The 14,941-nt window shown below is 43.0% G+C and overlaps 1 protein-coding gene across 16 annotated transcripts in view; it reads left to right on the forward strand.

Moving 5' to 3' along the window:
• The window catches only part of MAST4 (microtubule associated serine/threonine kinase family member 4), a 642,435-nt gene that overhangs the window by 616,999 nt on the left and 10,495 nt on the right, over positions 1 to 14,941 (forward strand). For 13 of the 16 annotated variants that reach the window (XM_055421937.2, XM_055421938.2, XM_055421939.2 and 10 more), the window contains 3 exons: positions 507 to 707; positions 2,642 to 2,871; positions 3,399 to 3,521. In XM_055421937.2, the coding sequence (XP_055277912.2) occupies positions 507 to 707; positions 2,642 to 2,871; positions 3,399 to 3,521 (554 nt within the window). The remainder of the gene's footprint in view (positions 1 to 506; positions 708 to 2,641; positions 2,872 to 3,398; positions 3,522 to 14,941) is intronic. The other 3 variants (XM_055421941.2, XM_055421943.2, XM_055421953.2) reach the window with 1 other exon arrangement.

The raw sequence follows: 14,941 nt of genomic DNA on the forward strand, positions 1-14,941 counted from the left end.
ATGGTAGGAGATGACAAGGGCATAAGTCTCTATGAAGTGACTAAATGATGTCCACTTAGCAAAAACCAGTATCAACTGCCTTGCTCATGCTGATCAGTAGTATCATAGCATGATCACAGTATGCTGTGGGCAGTCATGGGGTTCGTAAGGTGATGTTTGGTTCATGGCCTTTCACAGTGGGGTCAGGAGGAAGAATTGTCTCTATTAGAGTTGTAATTGATTCTAAAATGCAATTGTTCTTCTAGTTAAATGGAGTCGACTAAGAATTAGTGGGGCTGTGTACAAGGAGAATGAAATCTGCATGGACAGTTCTTTCATTCTCCCTCCTCTGACTCACCTTTCTCGAACCAGTAGCGTGATTTCCGCGTTTGCCTGACACTGCGTGGACTCATGCACCACACAGGCCTCTGTTTCCCAGTGTTCGTCCTTCCCTCTCTCTCTTCCCCCCTCCCCGTTTCTCCTATCCCAAATTTTCCTGAAATGTTTCTCCCTTCTTCTTTGTTCAGTTGGCAGTTTTTCAGAGCACTTGGATCAGATAAATGGACGAAGCGAGTGTGTGGACAGTACAGATAATGCCTCAAAGCCCTCCAGTGAACCCGCTTCTCACATGGCTCGGCAGCGATTAGAAAGCACAGAGAAAAAGAAAATCTCGGGGAAAGTCACAAAGTCCCTTTCTGCCAGTGCTCTGTCCCTCATGATCCCAGGAGGTAGAGAGACATCGATTCGCATGAAATTGTGTGACTTGTGCATGTGCCCCCCCCCGCCCCCAATGTGGCATGCTGGCTGAGATGCAAGACTGCTTGAACCAGTAACGGGTGGTGCCCTGGCACAGCCCTTCTGAGTGACTCCCTGGAGGGCCTCCAGGGCTCCCAGAAGACAAACGTGACTTACTCCTTTGCACTTCTTTGGGCAGCAGGAGATGAGGCAGGCTCCCTTCCCACAAAGGCTTATTTCTTTTGTTTTCTTTCTTTTTCCTTTCTCCCCTCCCCAAGTTAAGTGATAAATTTCCCTCTTCTGAATAATTTTTCTTCCCTAGATCATGCATCATTTATATCCTTTACAGAGCTGTTTACAGCATCTGTGTCAGAAAGCTAAGTATAGTTTTTCTCCTCTAATTAATGAGGAAATCAATACAGAGAACGTACGTTTTTCATTTCTGGGGATGCAGAGTATATCACAGACAGCACTGAAATTACAAGTTTTGCCAGCCTTGTCTGTTGGGTTATGCTTCCTCCTACTGGTAGCACAGTCATTTTCTGCCTTATATTTAAGAAACTGGGCTTAATTATGATTTTGTTGAATTGCAGTATTTTTCGACAACCTAGTTTTGCCTCTGCTGATCACAGAGTCTGGTGTAATTTCACTGGCTGAGATGAAAATATGCACCCTGGTGGTTGTGACTTATCGCTCAGATGACAGACAGTAAGAGAATGGAAGTGGCAGTCAAATTATATTGCAGATGGCTTGCAGTTGGAAGAATATAGAACATGTATAAAAGGGATTGTTTACATTTTTGAAATTCATATTTGTGCAGAAAGAAATGTTCATTGAAGGGGTAGTGCTCACTGTAGCATGTTCTGTTTTCTGGGAGATGTTCTTATAGCACCTTAAAACAAACACCCTAGTCTAATGACTATTCACAACCAAAAGGCAATGGCTCCAGTGTGGTCGGTAAGTGGAATGTGGTCCAGTCTACTTTGAAAGCTGGTGAGATAGCCCACATCTTGGTGATCATGGGTCAGTTATTGTTTGGGGAGATAAGGAAAGATGTACTGAGGAAAAGAGTCAGGGGCATGGCTTTCTTAGCAGTTTGGGTCTGTGTGTCTGCCCTTGCATGTTTTGAAGTTTCATGCGCATCAGCCTGGATCTGTTCACCTGGCCTTTGGATGAGACAGAGGTAGCCAGGAAAAAAGTGTCAGGATGCCACATGAAGTCAGAGTGAAAGAGCCTGGACAGTGACACATGTAGCTAATTGTTCTCCTTTGGACAGATGTAAGATTCTTGCCTGGATAATCCTGTGGACAGAGGAGCCTGGCAGACTGCAGTTCATGGGGTCGGAAACAGTCGGACACGACTGAACACACACACATCCCAAGAATTACAGCAGAAGATAGTCTGGATCCTTTCAGCTTGCTGTGGCCGTGGTGTTACTCACTGCACCCTGGGAGTCTTCACTGGTACTGGCCTTTTATAGCCTGGCCCTTGCTGAGCTCCCATTTAAACCACAGCATCTTTTTGTAGATTATTCTTTTTGATACACAACACAAAGGTGTGCATGCACAATTTCATATGACCAGTTAGGATTTATTTAGATTCACATAGATGAAACAGAAGAACTATAAATAAAAAGTGTGTTCATAAAACAAGGAAAACAGGAGAGAATTGGTGTTGAAGAATATGAAGTGAGATTTTCTTAAAATTTCTCTATCCACCTGCATTATCCTCTCAGAAACCTTGCTAGAACTGCAAGTAATATATGAAGAGAATCAGTTCTAATCGTAGTCATAAGGAATGATTCTTTTGTAGGAAAGTTAACATTACAGTGTTTTCCTGATTCAGATTATTTAGTCAGTACTCGCTCAGTAAGGCTTCCCTGGTGGCTCAGTTGGTAAAGCTTTGATGACTGGCCTTTTTGTTGCAGATATGTTTGCTGTTTCTCCACTGGGAAGTCCAATGTCTCCCCATTCCCTGTCCTCGGACCCTTCTTCGTCAAGGGATTCCTCTCCCAGCCGAGATTCTTCAGGAGCTTCTGCCAGTCCACACCAGCCCATTGTGATCCACAGTTTAGGGAAGAACTATGGTTTCACCATTCGAGCCATCCGGGTGTACGTGGGAGACAGCGACATTTACACAGTGCATCATATCGTTTGGGTAAGACTCTCTTTCTGGCCAGTTTTCATTCCCAGCAAACTAGAAAATGAATACATCAGCTGAGGCATAGTTAACAGCAAATATGTTTCCTGTTAAGCTGGCATTTGGGACCTGCTTCATACACTTGCCCTTTATCTTTGTGGTAGGACTGAATTTAGCAAAAGTTAATACTTTTCAATAATTTTGTTAGTCTTCAAATCTGATTATCCACTCTTTATACCAAGCTTGTAGAAATAGTACAAAATAATCCATTTTTGTCCTTCTTTTCTTAGTTTTTTCCACCTGGCCTTCTCTTTTTCTAAAATACTTTCTCAGGTCACCTGAAATATTGCTTAAGGAGCCATAAAAATTACCCTATTTTCGGAGGATGGCAGAACAAAAATACTGAACCATATTTTACTGGTTTCCTCTTAGAATCACAGGATCATTTGTTGATGGACTCAAGAATATTGTGCTGCAAGAGAACAGTAGGTGTCAGGGTTGTCATTTGTTTGCTTACTAATATGTCTTCTCCTCTTGAATTTTAGAATGTAGAAGAAGGAAGTCCAGCTTGCCAGGCAGGACTGAAGGCTGGGGATCTGATCACGCACATCAATGGAGAACCGGTGCATGGACTTGTCCACACAGAAGTTATAGAGCTCCTGCTAAAGGTACTGTCTTTTTTATGTCAGGGCCGTCTAGATGAAGCCGGCAGCCAGAAAGAACTAGCACCAAAAGTTCTTTGCTCAAGAACTTTAGTGTTCACTCTCGTGTTCTTCTATATGGGCTGTCCATACACACTGAGTCTCTGTGTTGAGAAAGTGTTCAGTGGCCTGTTTAAGGTAAAGCCAAGAACAGCATGAATTGTTTGGTTTTATATCATGAAATCCACTTTCATGTATCTGCACGGTCACGTCCTAATTTAATTTCGCTTCTTACCCTAAATTACAAATAGAGTTCTCTTTGTTTTATGCATCACGCATAGTCAAACCTGTTTGGAAATCATCTATCCTCAGTGCGATTTTCTTTAGCAACTCTCAGTACATTTTATTCTGTTATGGCAGAAGACAGTGGTATTAAACTGTGCGGTCAGATTTGAAGGTTGATTTGAGAGTTTCTTTGGAAGCTAGAGATGTGACTATATACTATAAACTATAAATGATATAAATAGGTGGTAATGGAAGAAGATCTGAATGTAGATCAGTCTGTACTTAGAATTAAGCTGATTCAAGCCAGTGGAGTAGGAAGATCATAAAGAGCATGAGTGTGGTGAAGAGAGATGGTCTGCACTCATTCTCTCATTTCTGTTGGGCTGTTTGCTTTGCCACTGCTAACTAAAGAATATCAAGTTATAGCTCCAGATATGGATCTGGTTAAAACAAGGATGAATCCAAGTCTCATTTTTTTTTTCAAGGAAGAAAATTCTGTGATTTAAAAAAAATAGTCAATTGTATGTAGGGTTATTTTACATGCCAGCAGATGTATAGATAACTTCTCAGTGTGTGAACACAGGGAGGGATTACTAAGGGATATCAGAGAGGCGTGAGCCATCGCCTCAGATAGCCTGCAGCCTATTGAGAAACAAAACATAAACGCATGTGTGTCATTTAAACAACATCCATTCAGATCGTTTCTAGAGTGCTTGCTAGGCAGGTACCATGGTAGACAGTGGTGACATGTCTCGACACGGTAGACATTGGAAATTAAGGTACAGTTCTTACCTTGAGGACTGGGAGAGATATAGGAGATGCATGCAGGCGGATGACGTTCTGCTTGATTAGCCAGGGCCATAGCAGGGGGGAAGAATGCCATACTTTTGCAGAGAATATTCTGTGAATCGGGAGAGTCGTCACCGAGAAGTGACACTGAACTGAAACTTGAAAGAAACTTGGGAATTTGGAATTAGTGCAAGTAGGTGGGTGTACAAAGCCTTTGATAAGTAAGTAAGCCTTTGATAAATGACTTTTATCCTTCTTTTTGTCATCCCCCAGCCAACACAAGTGTATTCTTCAAAAGATTCAGGGTCTGGCCCACGTTCTGAGAGTAGTAATAGTATGTACATTCAAAGGTCCGTTGTGAAGTAGCAGACTGTAGGGAAGTTATTGCCATTGATCAGTCCACAGCATTAATGAAATTTTGGTCTTGACTTCAGGCCCCATGGGACTAGGTGACTGTCTTTGCTATCCTCCATACCTGCGGGTGGTTCCCTTAACTCTAGTCAACTTTCTCACAAATGCATAGTATTGCTCACTGGAGGAACAGGATAAATATTGAGAGGACACTGCAGAGCCATAGGCAGTATGGGAAGCCAGCCATGGCCGTGCTGAAAACATGGCAGATCTACTGACAGCCCTGCAGGAGAGACATGAAGCTACTATTAAAGCTCCCCACGCCATCCCAGCGTTTACACAGTGCCTGGTTTGCATCTGGGTACTCAGAAAATGTTTGTAGAATTGAGGTGAATAGTAGGGTTATCCCTCGCTTAATGTTCAAAAGTCACCATGGGAGGAGCCAAGCACCATACAGCTACTTGTGTTATGTCTTCATGTACATGCTGTTCAGTTTGGGAGTAAAACCTCGAGATGGCTGGAGTCTCTCTACACTTTGCAGTATGCGTACTGAGTAGTGCATGTGTGCTTATCTGCTCAGTTGTGTCCGACTCTTTGCAACCCTTCAGACTATAGCCCGCCAGGCTCCTCCATCCTTGGGGTTTTTCAGGCAAGAATCCTGGAGTGGGTTGCCATTTCAAAACAGGTAGCATTTCTGGCACCTACATGGGTAAGACTTGAGTTTTTTTCTTTTCATTCACCATCTGTTTCTGATAATATTACTTGTCCAACTGCCAGGGAACAACTGTCTCCTAGTAAGTGCCCCCAAAATGGGAGGCAGAGCAGGATTGTGGACTCTGAGCGTCCTTGGCTGTGAAAGTACCCTGAAATGACCTCAGACTTCCCAAGACAAAATTCAAGAAGAGAGCAAAGATTCATGAGTCTGACCAGCCTCTTCTCTCATAGTACCCGGTCCAGTGGTCCAGGGATACCCCATTGCTGGCTCACATCTACCCTTTGTGAGTCAGGGCCCAGGCTTTATCTACTGTAGCCTGTTTGTCTTTCCAGTGGTGTAGGGGCTACAAAGGTAGGCAGAGAGGTACTTCTCTCTCTCAACTGCTCCTTGAGCTTTCCTAGGACCTCCCTTTTGTTTAGATAATAAAGCTATGTTTTATATGTGAGTTTCTTTTCGTTGTCAACTCACCTGACTAGAAGTTTTCCAAGTTTTGGCATCAGCAGTTCAAAGATGGTCAGATGGATTTTAAATGGTAATAGGTTTGACCTCTTCCGTTCTCTCGGAGAAGGCAATGGCAAGCCACTCCAGTACTCTTGCCTAGACAATCCCATGGATGGAGGAACCTGGTGGGCTGCAGTCTGTGGAGTCGCTAAGGGTTGGACACGACTGAGCGACTTCACTTTCACTTTTCACTTTCCACTTTCATACATTGGAGAAGGAAATGGCAACCCACTCCAGTGTTCTTGCCTGGAGAATCCCAGGGAAGGGGGAGCCTGGTGGGCTTCCGTCTATGGGGTCACACAGAGTCGGACACGACTGAAGTGACTTAGCAGCAGCAGCAGCAGCAGCAGCTTCCGTTCTTTGCAGCAACATTACGCAACATGCATCTTGGGTCATGGCACAGTATATCTTTATATTATTTCTTGCGTTTGCTCATAAAATCAGAAGAACTAATAAGCTGAAATATACATATCTTTAGGAAATATGTCTTCTGTTTATTTTGCTGAGACGTATTTGATCTCTTTCATAATTTATTTTGTAAAACATTTTCGTATGATTCTGGATTTTAAAACGTCTCTTGCTACTTCTGTGAAATTCGAATGTACGTTTCTCCTGAACGTCTCTGGCAAGGTCTCTGAAGAGTCAGTCAATTCCATTTATAACATTTGTCCTCATCTGGTTGCGGAGTGCCTGCATTCCTGGATCTGGTTGACCTATGTCCCTGAAATGCCACGAACATGCTGTAACGGAGAGCTTTGGCATCCTCCTGGGCCGTGGCGTGCTGTCTCACATCTAAGCAGAGGATCCTGCCTCTGGCTCACAAAGGAAGCTCTCAAAAGAGCAACCCATGTAAGGAAACAGAGTGGATACAGGGGATTTAATTATCTTTCCAAGGAACTGTGTTGTCATGCATCCAACTCCTAAATGTGAATATTGATTCTTGGACAAAGGATCAAGTGACTAGTACCAGTCCTACACTCCCTTGTGCCATCAGTGGCAGACCATTAGGGTAGTAGCTATATTTTCGTATTCTCACATGCTGTTTACCTGATGCTTTATACTTGCAAACTACTTCACAAAATCTCATGGCATCCTTAGAAAAAGGTAGAAGAGCCATCACATAGGGCTATATATATATTTAGAAATCCATGTGCGATCCTGGGCTGCCCTGATGGCTCAGATGGTAAAGAATCCAGCCTACAGTGCAGGAGACCCCAGTTCAATCCCTGGGTGGCAAAGATCCCCTGGAGAAGGGAGGGGCAACCCACCCCAGTATTCTTGCCTGGAGAATTCCATGGACAGAGGAGCCTGGCAAGCTCCAGTCCATGGGATCACAGAGAGACACAACTAAGCGACTAACACTGTGTGTGATACTTATTTATCTTTTGGGTTGTGAACATATTAAGCATATGCCCTGTGTCATGGCTTCACTTTTGGTCTCACTTACCCTCACAGCTTCAAAGTGAGCCTGCTGTGAAAGTACTAACTTAAGTGCACAAAGAAGCAAGGCCATAGTTACTCGGTTCAGTTCCCCATCGGCTCTGTGAATCCCTGAAAATGCGCTTCCTCAGTGTTGCCTCAAACCTCTCCCGCCACAGAGAGTTAATCACCTCCATCCAGACTACAAGTAGCTTGCTAAAAGAACTTTCCCACAGCACCGAAATCTCTCGCTCCCCACTATGGTGGAATGTGGAGGCCACGTGAACCCAGTAGTACCCCCTGCTCACATGATTACCTGCCTAGTGGAGCCTCTCAAATGCAGGAAACCCCCTATTCAGCCAGGTTGCTTTCTTAGGACAGCATTAGTTTAAATGCCCAGTCATAAGAGAAGCTGAAATAACACCAGCCACTGCCTTAGTATTTCCTTTCCCTAAACTCTGGGAACCTCTGGATACTAAAAAGGGGGCTAAAAGAGCATCTTTGTTACCAGTTTTACATATTAACTGGGTCCCCAGAATGTGCAGAGTTGTGTAAGGTGCCGAAGGGTCACATAGCAGATGGCGCATGAAGAGCAGGTGGTCAAGAGCACTTTACATGAATAAAGTCAGGTCATCCTCACAGCCTGCACACAGGTGCTATACATAGAGATGTCCCCATGCTACAGATGAAGACATTAAAGCAAGCAGAAGCTAGCAAAGCAGCCAAGGTTCTGTGCTAGAAAAGAGCAGACGAGGCTTTGCATACCGGCCGTGCGGCTCTAGAGCCTGAGTTTTCAGCTAGCATACCACCGTGCTCCGGACATGAGGTGTGACTGCCAGAAACTTAAAGGCCAGTGCTCGCAGGAGAAACGGTGGCAGTGCTAGGCTATGAGCAGGGTGTCAAGCCAAAGGAACAGTCTGAAAATAGGGCCCAAGCGCTGAAGGAGCCAGAACTTTCTACCACGGAGGACAGGCAGAGAGTTGGGGGTTTCCTGTGCAGGGCTGTGAAGGGTGGGTGGATGTTAGTGTAAGAGGCACAATAAAATGATGCTTTAAACCACAAAAACAGGAAGCTCAAAGTACTTGAGGTGCATGAGTAAACCAGTGTGGCTGGAGCCTGAGTTCACGGCATCTGGGATGCAGTGTGAAAGGTGACTAGGGCTGGATCGTGGAGCGTATGAATGGGGCAAGGACACAGGTATGGGAAGAATGCATTCCCCGTGGGTATTTTGCAGAGGAAGAAATGTGAAAGCAGTGTAGCTCAGGGAGATACCCAAGGCCAAATGATAAACTGATGTGGGGTCAGATTGAGAGAAGAGGCTGGGGAGCCTGACTTCTGCTTTTGTATTCAGTTCAGCCAGCTTAAAATAATTTGCTCCCCACCATGCACTAATCACACAAGCAGTTTAAAGTAATACTTAATAGAACATTTGATAGTCTTCTGGCCCCATTTTATTGTGGTTATTTTTTGAAATAGCGCCACAGAATCTCTCTAATAAGCGATTGTGCCTTCTTCAAAAGAGTTTGTTGAGGTCAAAGGACCCAGTAACAGAAATTGCCAGTTCTGGCAGCCCTTGCTATCGCTGCTGTATCCACCAGGTGGCAGGCTTCACAATTCTCACCTGTTCCCCAGAAAATTATTTTTCAGTCATTTACTTACCAGTTTTGTCATTAACTTTGTCAACCAAATGTTTGCACTGTGCATTTTTTTTCTGTCTGTATTTCGTCTTAGGGAAGTTATCTCTTTGTGTATTTCCATAAGTCAACTGAACTGTCCGCTGAAACAGCCCTGTGTAGAAACAAACACAAAACTAGGTTTGTTTTTTTTGAGTTTTTTCTTTAAATTTTAAAAAATTTTGTTTATATTTTAATTGGTGGAAAATTGCTTCACAGTCTTGTATTGGTCTGCCGTACAACAATGTGAATAATTATATATGTGTTCTTTTCCTCCTGAGCCTCCCTCCGCTCCTCCCCACACAACCCCTTCAGGTCATCACAGAGTGCCAGGCTGGGCTTCCTGTGTTCTTTAGCAACTTCCCCCTAAGTATTTTACACATGGTAGTCTATATATCTGAGAAGGAAGTGGCACCCCACTCCAGTACTTTTGCCTTTGGATGGAGGAGCCTGGTAGGCTGCAGTCCGTGGGATCGCTAAGGGTCAGACGACTGAGCGACTTCACTTTCTTTCACTTTTCACTTTCCTGCATTGGAGAAGGAAGTGGCAACCCACTCCAGTGTTCTTGCCTGGAGAATCCCAGGGACGGGGGAGCCTGGTGGGCTGCCGTCTGTGGGGTCATAGAGAGTTGGACACGACTGAAGCGACCTGGCAGAAGCAGTAGCAGCAGCAGTCTATATATGTCAGTACTACTTGTGGAAAGGGACATTTGTTCAAAGCTTAATGATACGCTCTGATTCAACAAACTCTAGCCATAACTTTTGTAATGCAAAATGTTAAGCATTTTATAATATTTATCTCATACAATGTTTATGATATTTTTCTATTTTTAAAGTTGAATTGTCTTAGGGGGGATAGCAGTGGTTCATGCTTAGACGCCTCACGGGCTCCAGCAGCCCCAGTATCACTGTGGCTCTGTGTCCTCTCTGATGTAATACAGTAAAGGATGGAAAGAATCCCAGGAACGGATGAACTCCCGTCATGCTTATTGCCCCTTTCCTCCGCCTAAGGCATATAGGAAAAACCAAAACTTTAGGCTGGCCTCAGTCAGACTGTAAAGAACAAACCCCTTTCCAAACAAATTTGGGTAGCCCTTTCATACTTAAAAGTGGAGTTTTCAGTTTAAAGAATAAACTGAATGCCACTCTCTACTACCAGATAAAGGTTTACTTGGAAAATTTTGGCATCTGCACATAAATATAAGACAAGTAATTTATTTTTTCAGAACGAAAAACTTTTTTTCCCTTGTTCAAATTCAAATCCCATTTCCCTAAAATATTTTTTTTTCTCAGTTATGGCACTAATTATGGGATTCAGTTCAGTTCAGTCGCTCAGTCGTGACCGACTCTTTGCAACCCCATGAATAACAGCAGGCCAGGCCTCCCTGTCCATCACCAACTCCCGGAGTTCACTCAAACTCAAGTCCATCGAGTCGGTGATGCCATCCAGCCATCTCATTCTCTGTCTTTCCCTTCTCCTCCCACCCCCAATCCCTCCCAGCATCAGACTCTTTTCCAGTGAGTCAGCTCTTCGCATGAGGTGGCCAAAGTATTGGAGTTTCAGCTTTAGCATCAGTCCTTCCAATGAAAACCCAGGATTGATCTCCTTTAGAATGGACTGGTTGGATCTCCTTGCAGTCCAAGGGACTCTCAAGAGTCTTCTCCAACACCACAGTTCAAAAGCATCAATTCTTCGGCGATCAGCTTTCTTCACAGTCCAACTCTCACATCCATACATGACCATGGGAAAACCATAGCCTTGACTAGACGGACCTTGGTTGGCAAAGTAATGTCTCTGCTTTTTAATATACTATCTAGGTTGGTCATAACTTTCCTTCAAAGGAATAAGCGTCTTTTAATTTCATGGCTGCACTCAGCATCTGCAGTGATTTTGGAGCCCCAAAAAAATAAAGTCTGACACTGTTTCCACTGTTTCGCCATCTATTTCCCATGAAGTGATGGGACCAGATGCCATGATCTTTGTTTTCTGAATGTTGAGCTTCAAGCCAACCCTTTCACTCTCCTCTTTCCCTTTCATCAAGAGGCTTTTGAGTTCCTCTTCACTTTCTGCCATAAGGGTGGTGTCATCTGCATATCTGAGGTTATTGATATTTCTCCCAGCAATCTTGATTTCAGCTTGGGCTTCTTCCAGCCCAGCGTTCCTCATGATGTACTCTGCATAGAAGTTAAATAAGCAGGGTGACAATATACAACCTTGATGTACTCCTTTTCCTATTTGGAACCAGTCTGTTGTTCCATGTCCAGTTCTAACTGTTGCTTCCTGACCTGCATACAGGTTTCTCAAGAGGCAGGTCAGGTAGTCTGGTATTCCCATCTCTTTCAGAATGTTCCACAGTTTATTGTGATCCACACAGTCAAAGGCTTTGGCATAGTCAATGAAGCAGAAATAGATGTTTTTCTGGAACTCTCTTGATTTTTCCACGATCCAGCGGATGTTGGCAATTTGATCTCTGGTGCCTCTGCCTTTTCTAAAACTTGCTTGAACATCTGGAAGTTCATGGTTCACATATTGCTGAAGCCTGACTTGGAGAATTTTGAGCATGACTTTACTAGCGTGTGAGATGAGTGCAATTGTGTGGTAGTTTGAGCATTCTTTGGCATTGCCTTTCTTTGGGATTGGAATGAAGACTGACCTTTTCCAGTCCTGTGGCCACTGCTGAGTTTTCCAAATTTGCTGGCGTATTGAGTGCAGCACTTTCACAGCATCATCTTTCAGGATTAGAAATAGCTCAACTGGAATTCCATCCCCTCCACTAGCTTTGTTCGTAGTGATGCTTTCTAAGGCCCACTTGACTTCACATTCCTAGATGTCTGGCTCTAGATGAGTGATCACGCCATCGTGATTATCTTGGTCGTGAAGATCTTTTTTGTACAGTTCTTCTGTGTATTCTTGCCACCTCTTCTTAATATCTTCTTCTTCTGTTAGGTCCACACCATTTCTGTCCTTTATCAAGCCCATCTTTGCATGAAATGTTCCCTTGGTAGCTCTAATTTTCTTGAAGAGATCTCTTGTTTTTCCTGTTGTTGTTTTCCTCTATTACTTTGCATTGATCGCTGAGGAAGCCTTTCTTATCTCTCCTTGCTATTCTTTGGAACTCTGCATTCAGATGCTTATATCTTTCCTTTTCTCCTTTGCTTTGCACTTCTCTTCTTTTCACAGCTATTTGTAAGGCCTCCTCAGACAGCCATTTTGCTTTTTTGCATTTCTTTTCCATAGGGATGGTCTTGGTCCCTGTCTCCTGTACAATGTCACAAACCTCCGTCCAGAGTTCATCAGGCACTCTATCTATCAGATCTAGTCCCTTAAATCTATTTCTCACTTCCACTGTATAATCATAAGGGATTTGATTTAGGTCATATCTGAATGGTCTAATGGTTTTCCCTACTTTCTTCAATTTCAGTCTGAATTTGGCAATAAGGAGTTCATGATCTGAGCCACAGTCAGCTCCTGGTCTTGTTTTCGCTAACTGTTTAGAGCTTCTCCATCTTTGGCTGCAAAGAATATAATCTATCTGATTTTGGTGTCGACCATCTAGTGATGTCCATGTGTAGAGTCTTCTCTTGTGTTGTTGGAAGAGGGTGTTTGCTATGACCAGTGCGTTCTCTTGGCAAAACTCTATTAGCCTTTGCCCTGCTTCATTCCATGCTCCAAGGCCAAATTTGCCTATTACTCCAGGTGTTTCTTGACTTCCTACTTTTGCATTCCAGTCTCCTATAATGAAAAGGACATCTTTTTTGGGTGTTAGTTCTAAAAGGTTGTGTTCTTAAATATATAAAGAACTCAAAAATCATTAATTTTCAGTTGATTATTGATTTTTAGATACAATTTTGGATGTAAGACGTGAACAAATCATTATCTAAAGAAATAAAAACAATGAAAAGAGACGAAATCCAGTTTTGTTAATACCCAAAGAACAAAGATTAAAACTTGATGTAACTTTTTCCTATAAAATTGGTAATTTATTTAATATTAGTATTCATTTCTGACAGGCGTGTGCTAACATGGGTACTCGTGCTGCTAGGAAGAGTTTAAATTGGCATGAGCTTTCTGGAAATTAGCGCATTAGTGTGTACCAGCAGTCTTTAAGAAGTTCAGCTAGACCCTCCAATCAGTGTATTGAGTCTAGTTAGATAATCTAAGGAAAATCTCAGAGGTAGGACACTAATTTATAGATAAAGATACTTATTTCAACTTTTACAAGAATTGGAAAATAGAGAACAAGAGCTATAAGGAAATAGTTAAATTGTGATTTACCTATCTCATGAAACATTTTTAAATAGCCAGTAAAAATTATATGAAGGAATATTCAGTGTTAAAGTTCAAGTTTTTCAAAGTTATGAAATGTGAAGTGAAAAAAAATCTATTAGATTTAGATTAAAATTACTTATAAATTATGTCTCTCTCTATATATATGTATATATATGCAAAATTTTTACATGCCTGATAGAAGACCAGCACGAAATATACAGAAGTATTACCAGCATTAGCTGAGTGGTAGCATTCTCAATGATTTTTTTAAATATATATACATTATTGTTTTCTTCTAATAATGGCATGTATTGCTTTCCAAGTTGGGTGGAGGCATGGATGTTGATATTTAAACAGTCTGTTTTGTCAGTCCCCTGCCGAACCATACTCAACTCCCCATCTCTTACATCACTTGGATCTGAGTTGCTAGGCATCTTCCAGGCATAGGCCTTTTAAAAGCTCTTCTGTGTATACTTCTTGTCTTTTTAAGGTAATCAGGACCATCTATGACTTTGAAAGGATATGATTATCCCTTGGTTATTAAGAAATTCAGGAAGAGATCACTGAGACTGAAGTGAAGGGGAAGGATTCTGCCCACCTGTCTGGGGCACCCCCTCGCCCTGGACCCTGACTGCTCTCAAATCCATCCCTAGGGCCTGTCCAGCAAGCCCCAGTCCCAGGTTCAGGTCGAGGGGCACAGAACCCCCAGGAATGACCTTACCACTCCTGACCTGACAAAGCAGAGGCTGTTTTACACCTGCTGTCATAAACTTTCCAGCTCTGCTGGGCTGGCAGGTTTTCTGGTGGTAGAAAAGGAAACTAAAAATAATTAAAGATAAAAGTCTCATTCATTTGTGCTGCTTTATGATTTCTAGGTCAAAGGGAAAACACAAAAAGGAGAGAGAAGAAAAATAAATCAAGAGCATAGCGTCTCTGGTCATGTTTACGCTTAATACATATGCATGAGTGTAACTGTTATTAATAGAGCCCTGTCACTCTGGGTGCTAACAGCTTTACACACTCTTTCCCCTTGATCCTCAGATAAGCCCTAGGAGACAGGTGTGACTCTGCTGTAAGATGGTCCAGAGGAAAAGAGCTGCTCAGGTCACAGACCCAGATTTAAACTCACCTCTGCTGGGCTTCCCAGTTGGCTCAGTGGTAAATAATCCACCTACCAATGCAGGAAACACAGAAGATACAGGTTCAATCCCTGGGTCAGGAAGATCCCCTGGAGTAGGAAATTACAAACCACTCCAGTATTCTTGCCTGGAAAATTCCATGGGGATTTTCGCGAGGAGTTGGATGCAACTGAGCACACCAACACATCCCACCACCGTAAGGAAGCCTCACGTTTTTCTTCCCCCCGAGTTTATCAGGACTTCACTACCTGAAGGGTCATTGACACGTGGTCATGTCCGTCCTTTTGGATGTTTGTCTTTGGATCG

The sequence above is a fragment of the Moschus berezovskii genome, chromosome 18 (assembly GCF_049115385.1).
Source record: "Moschus berezovskii isolate FMDL1 chromosome 18, NW_MosBer_1.0, whole genome shotgun sequence".
In the NCBI taxonomy this organism is placed as follows: domain Eukaryota; kingdom Metazoa; phylum Chordata; class Mammalia; order Artiodactyla; family Moschidae; genus Moschus; species Moschus berezovskii.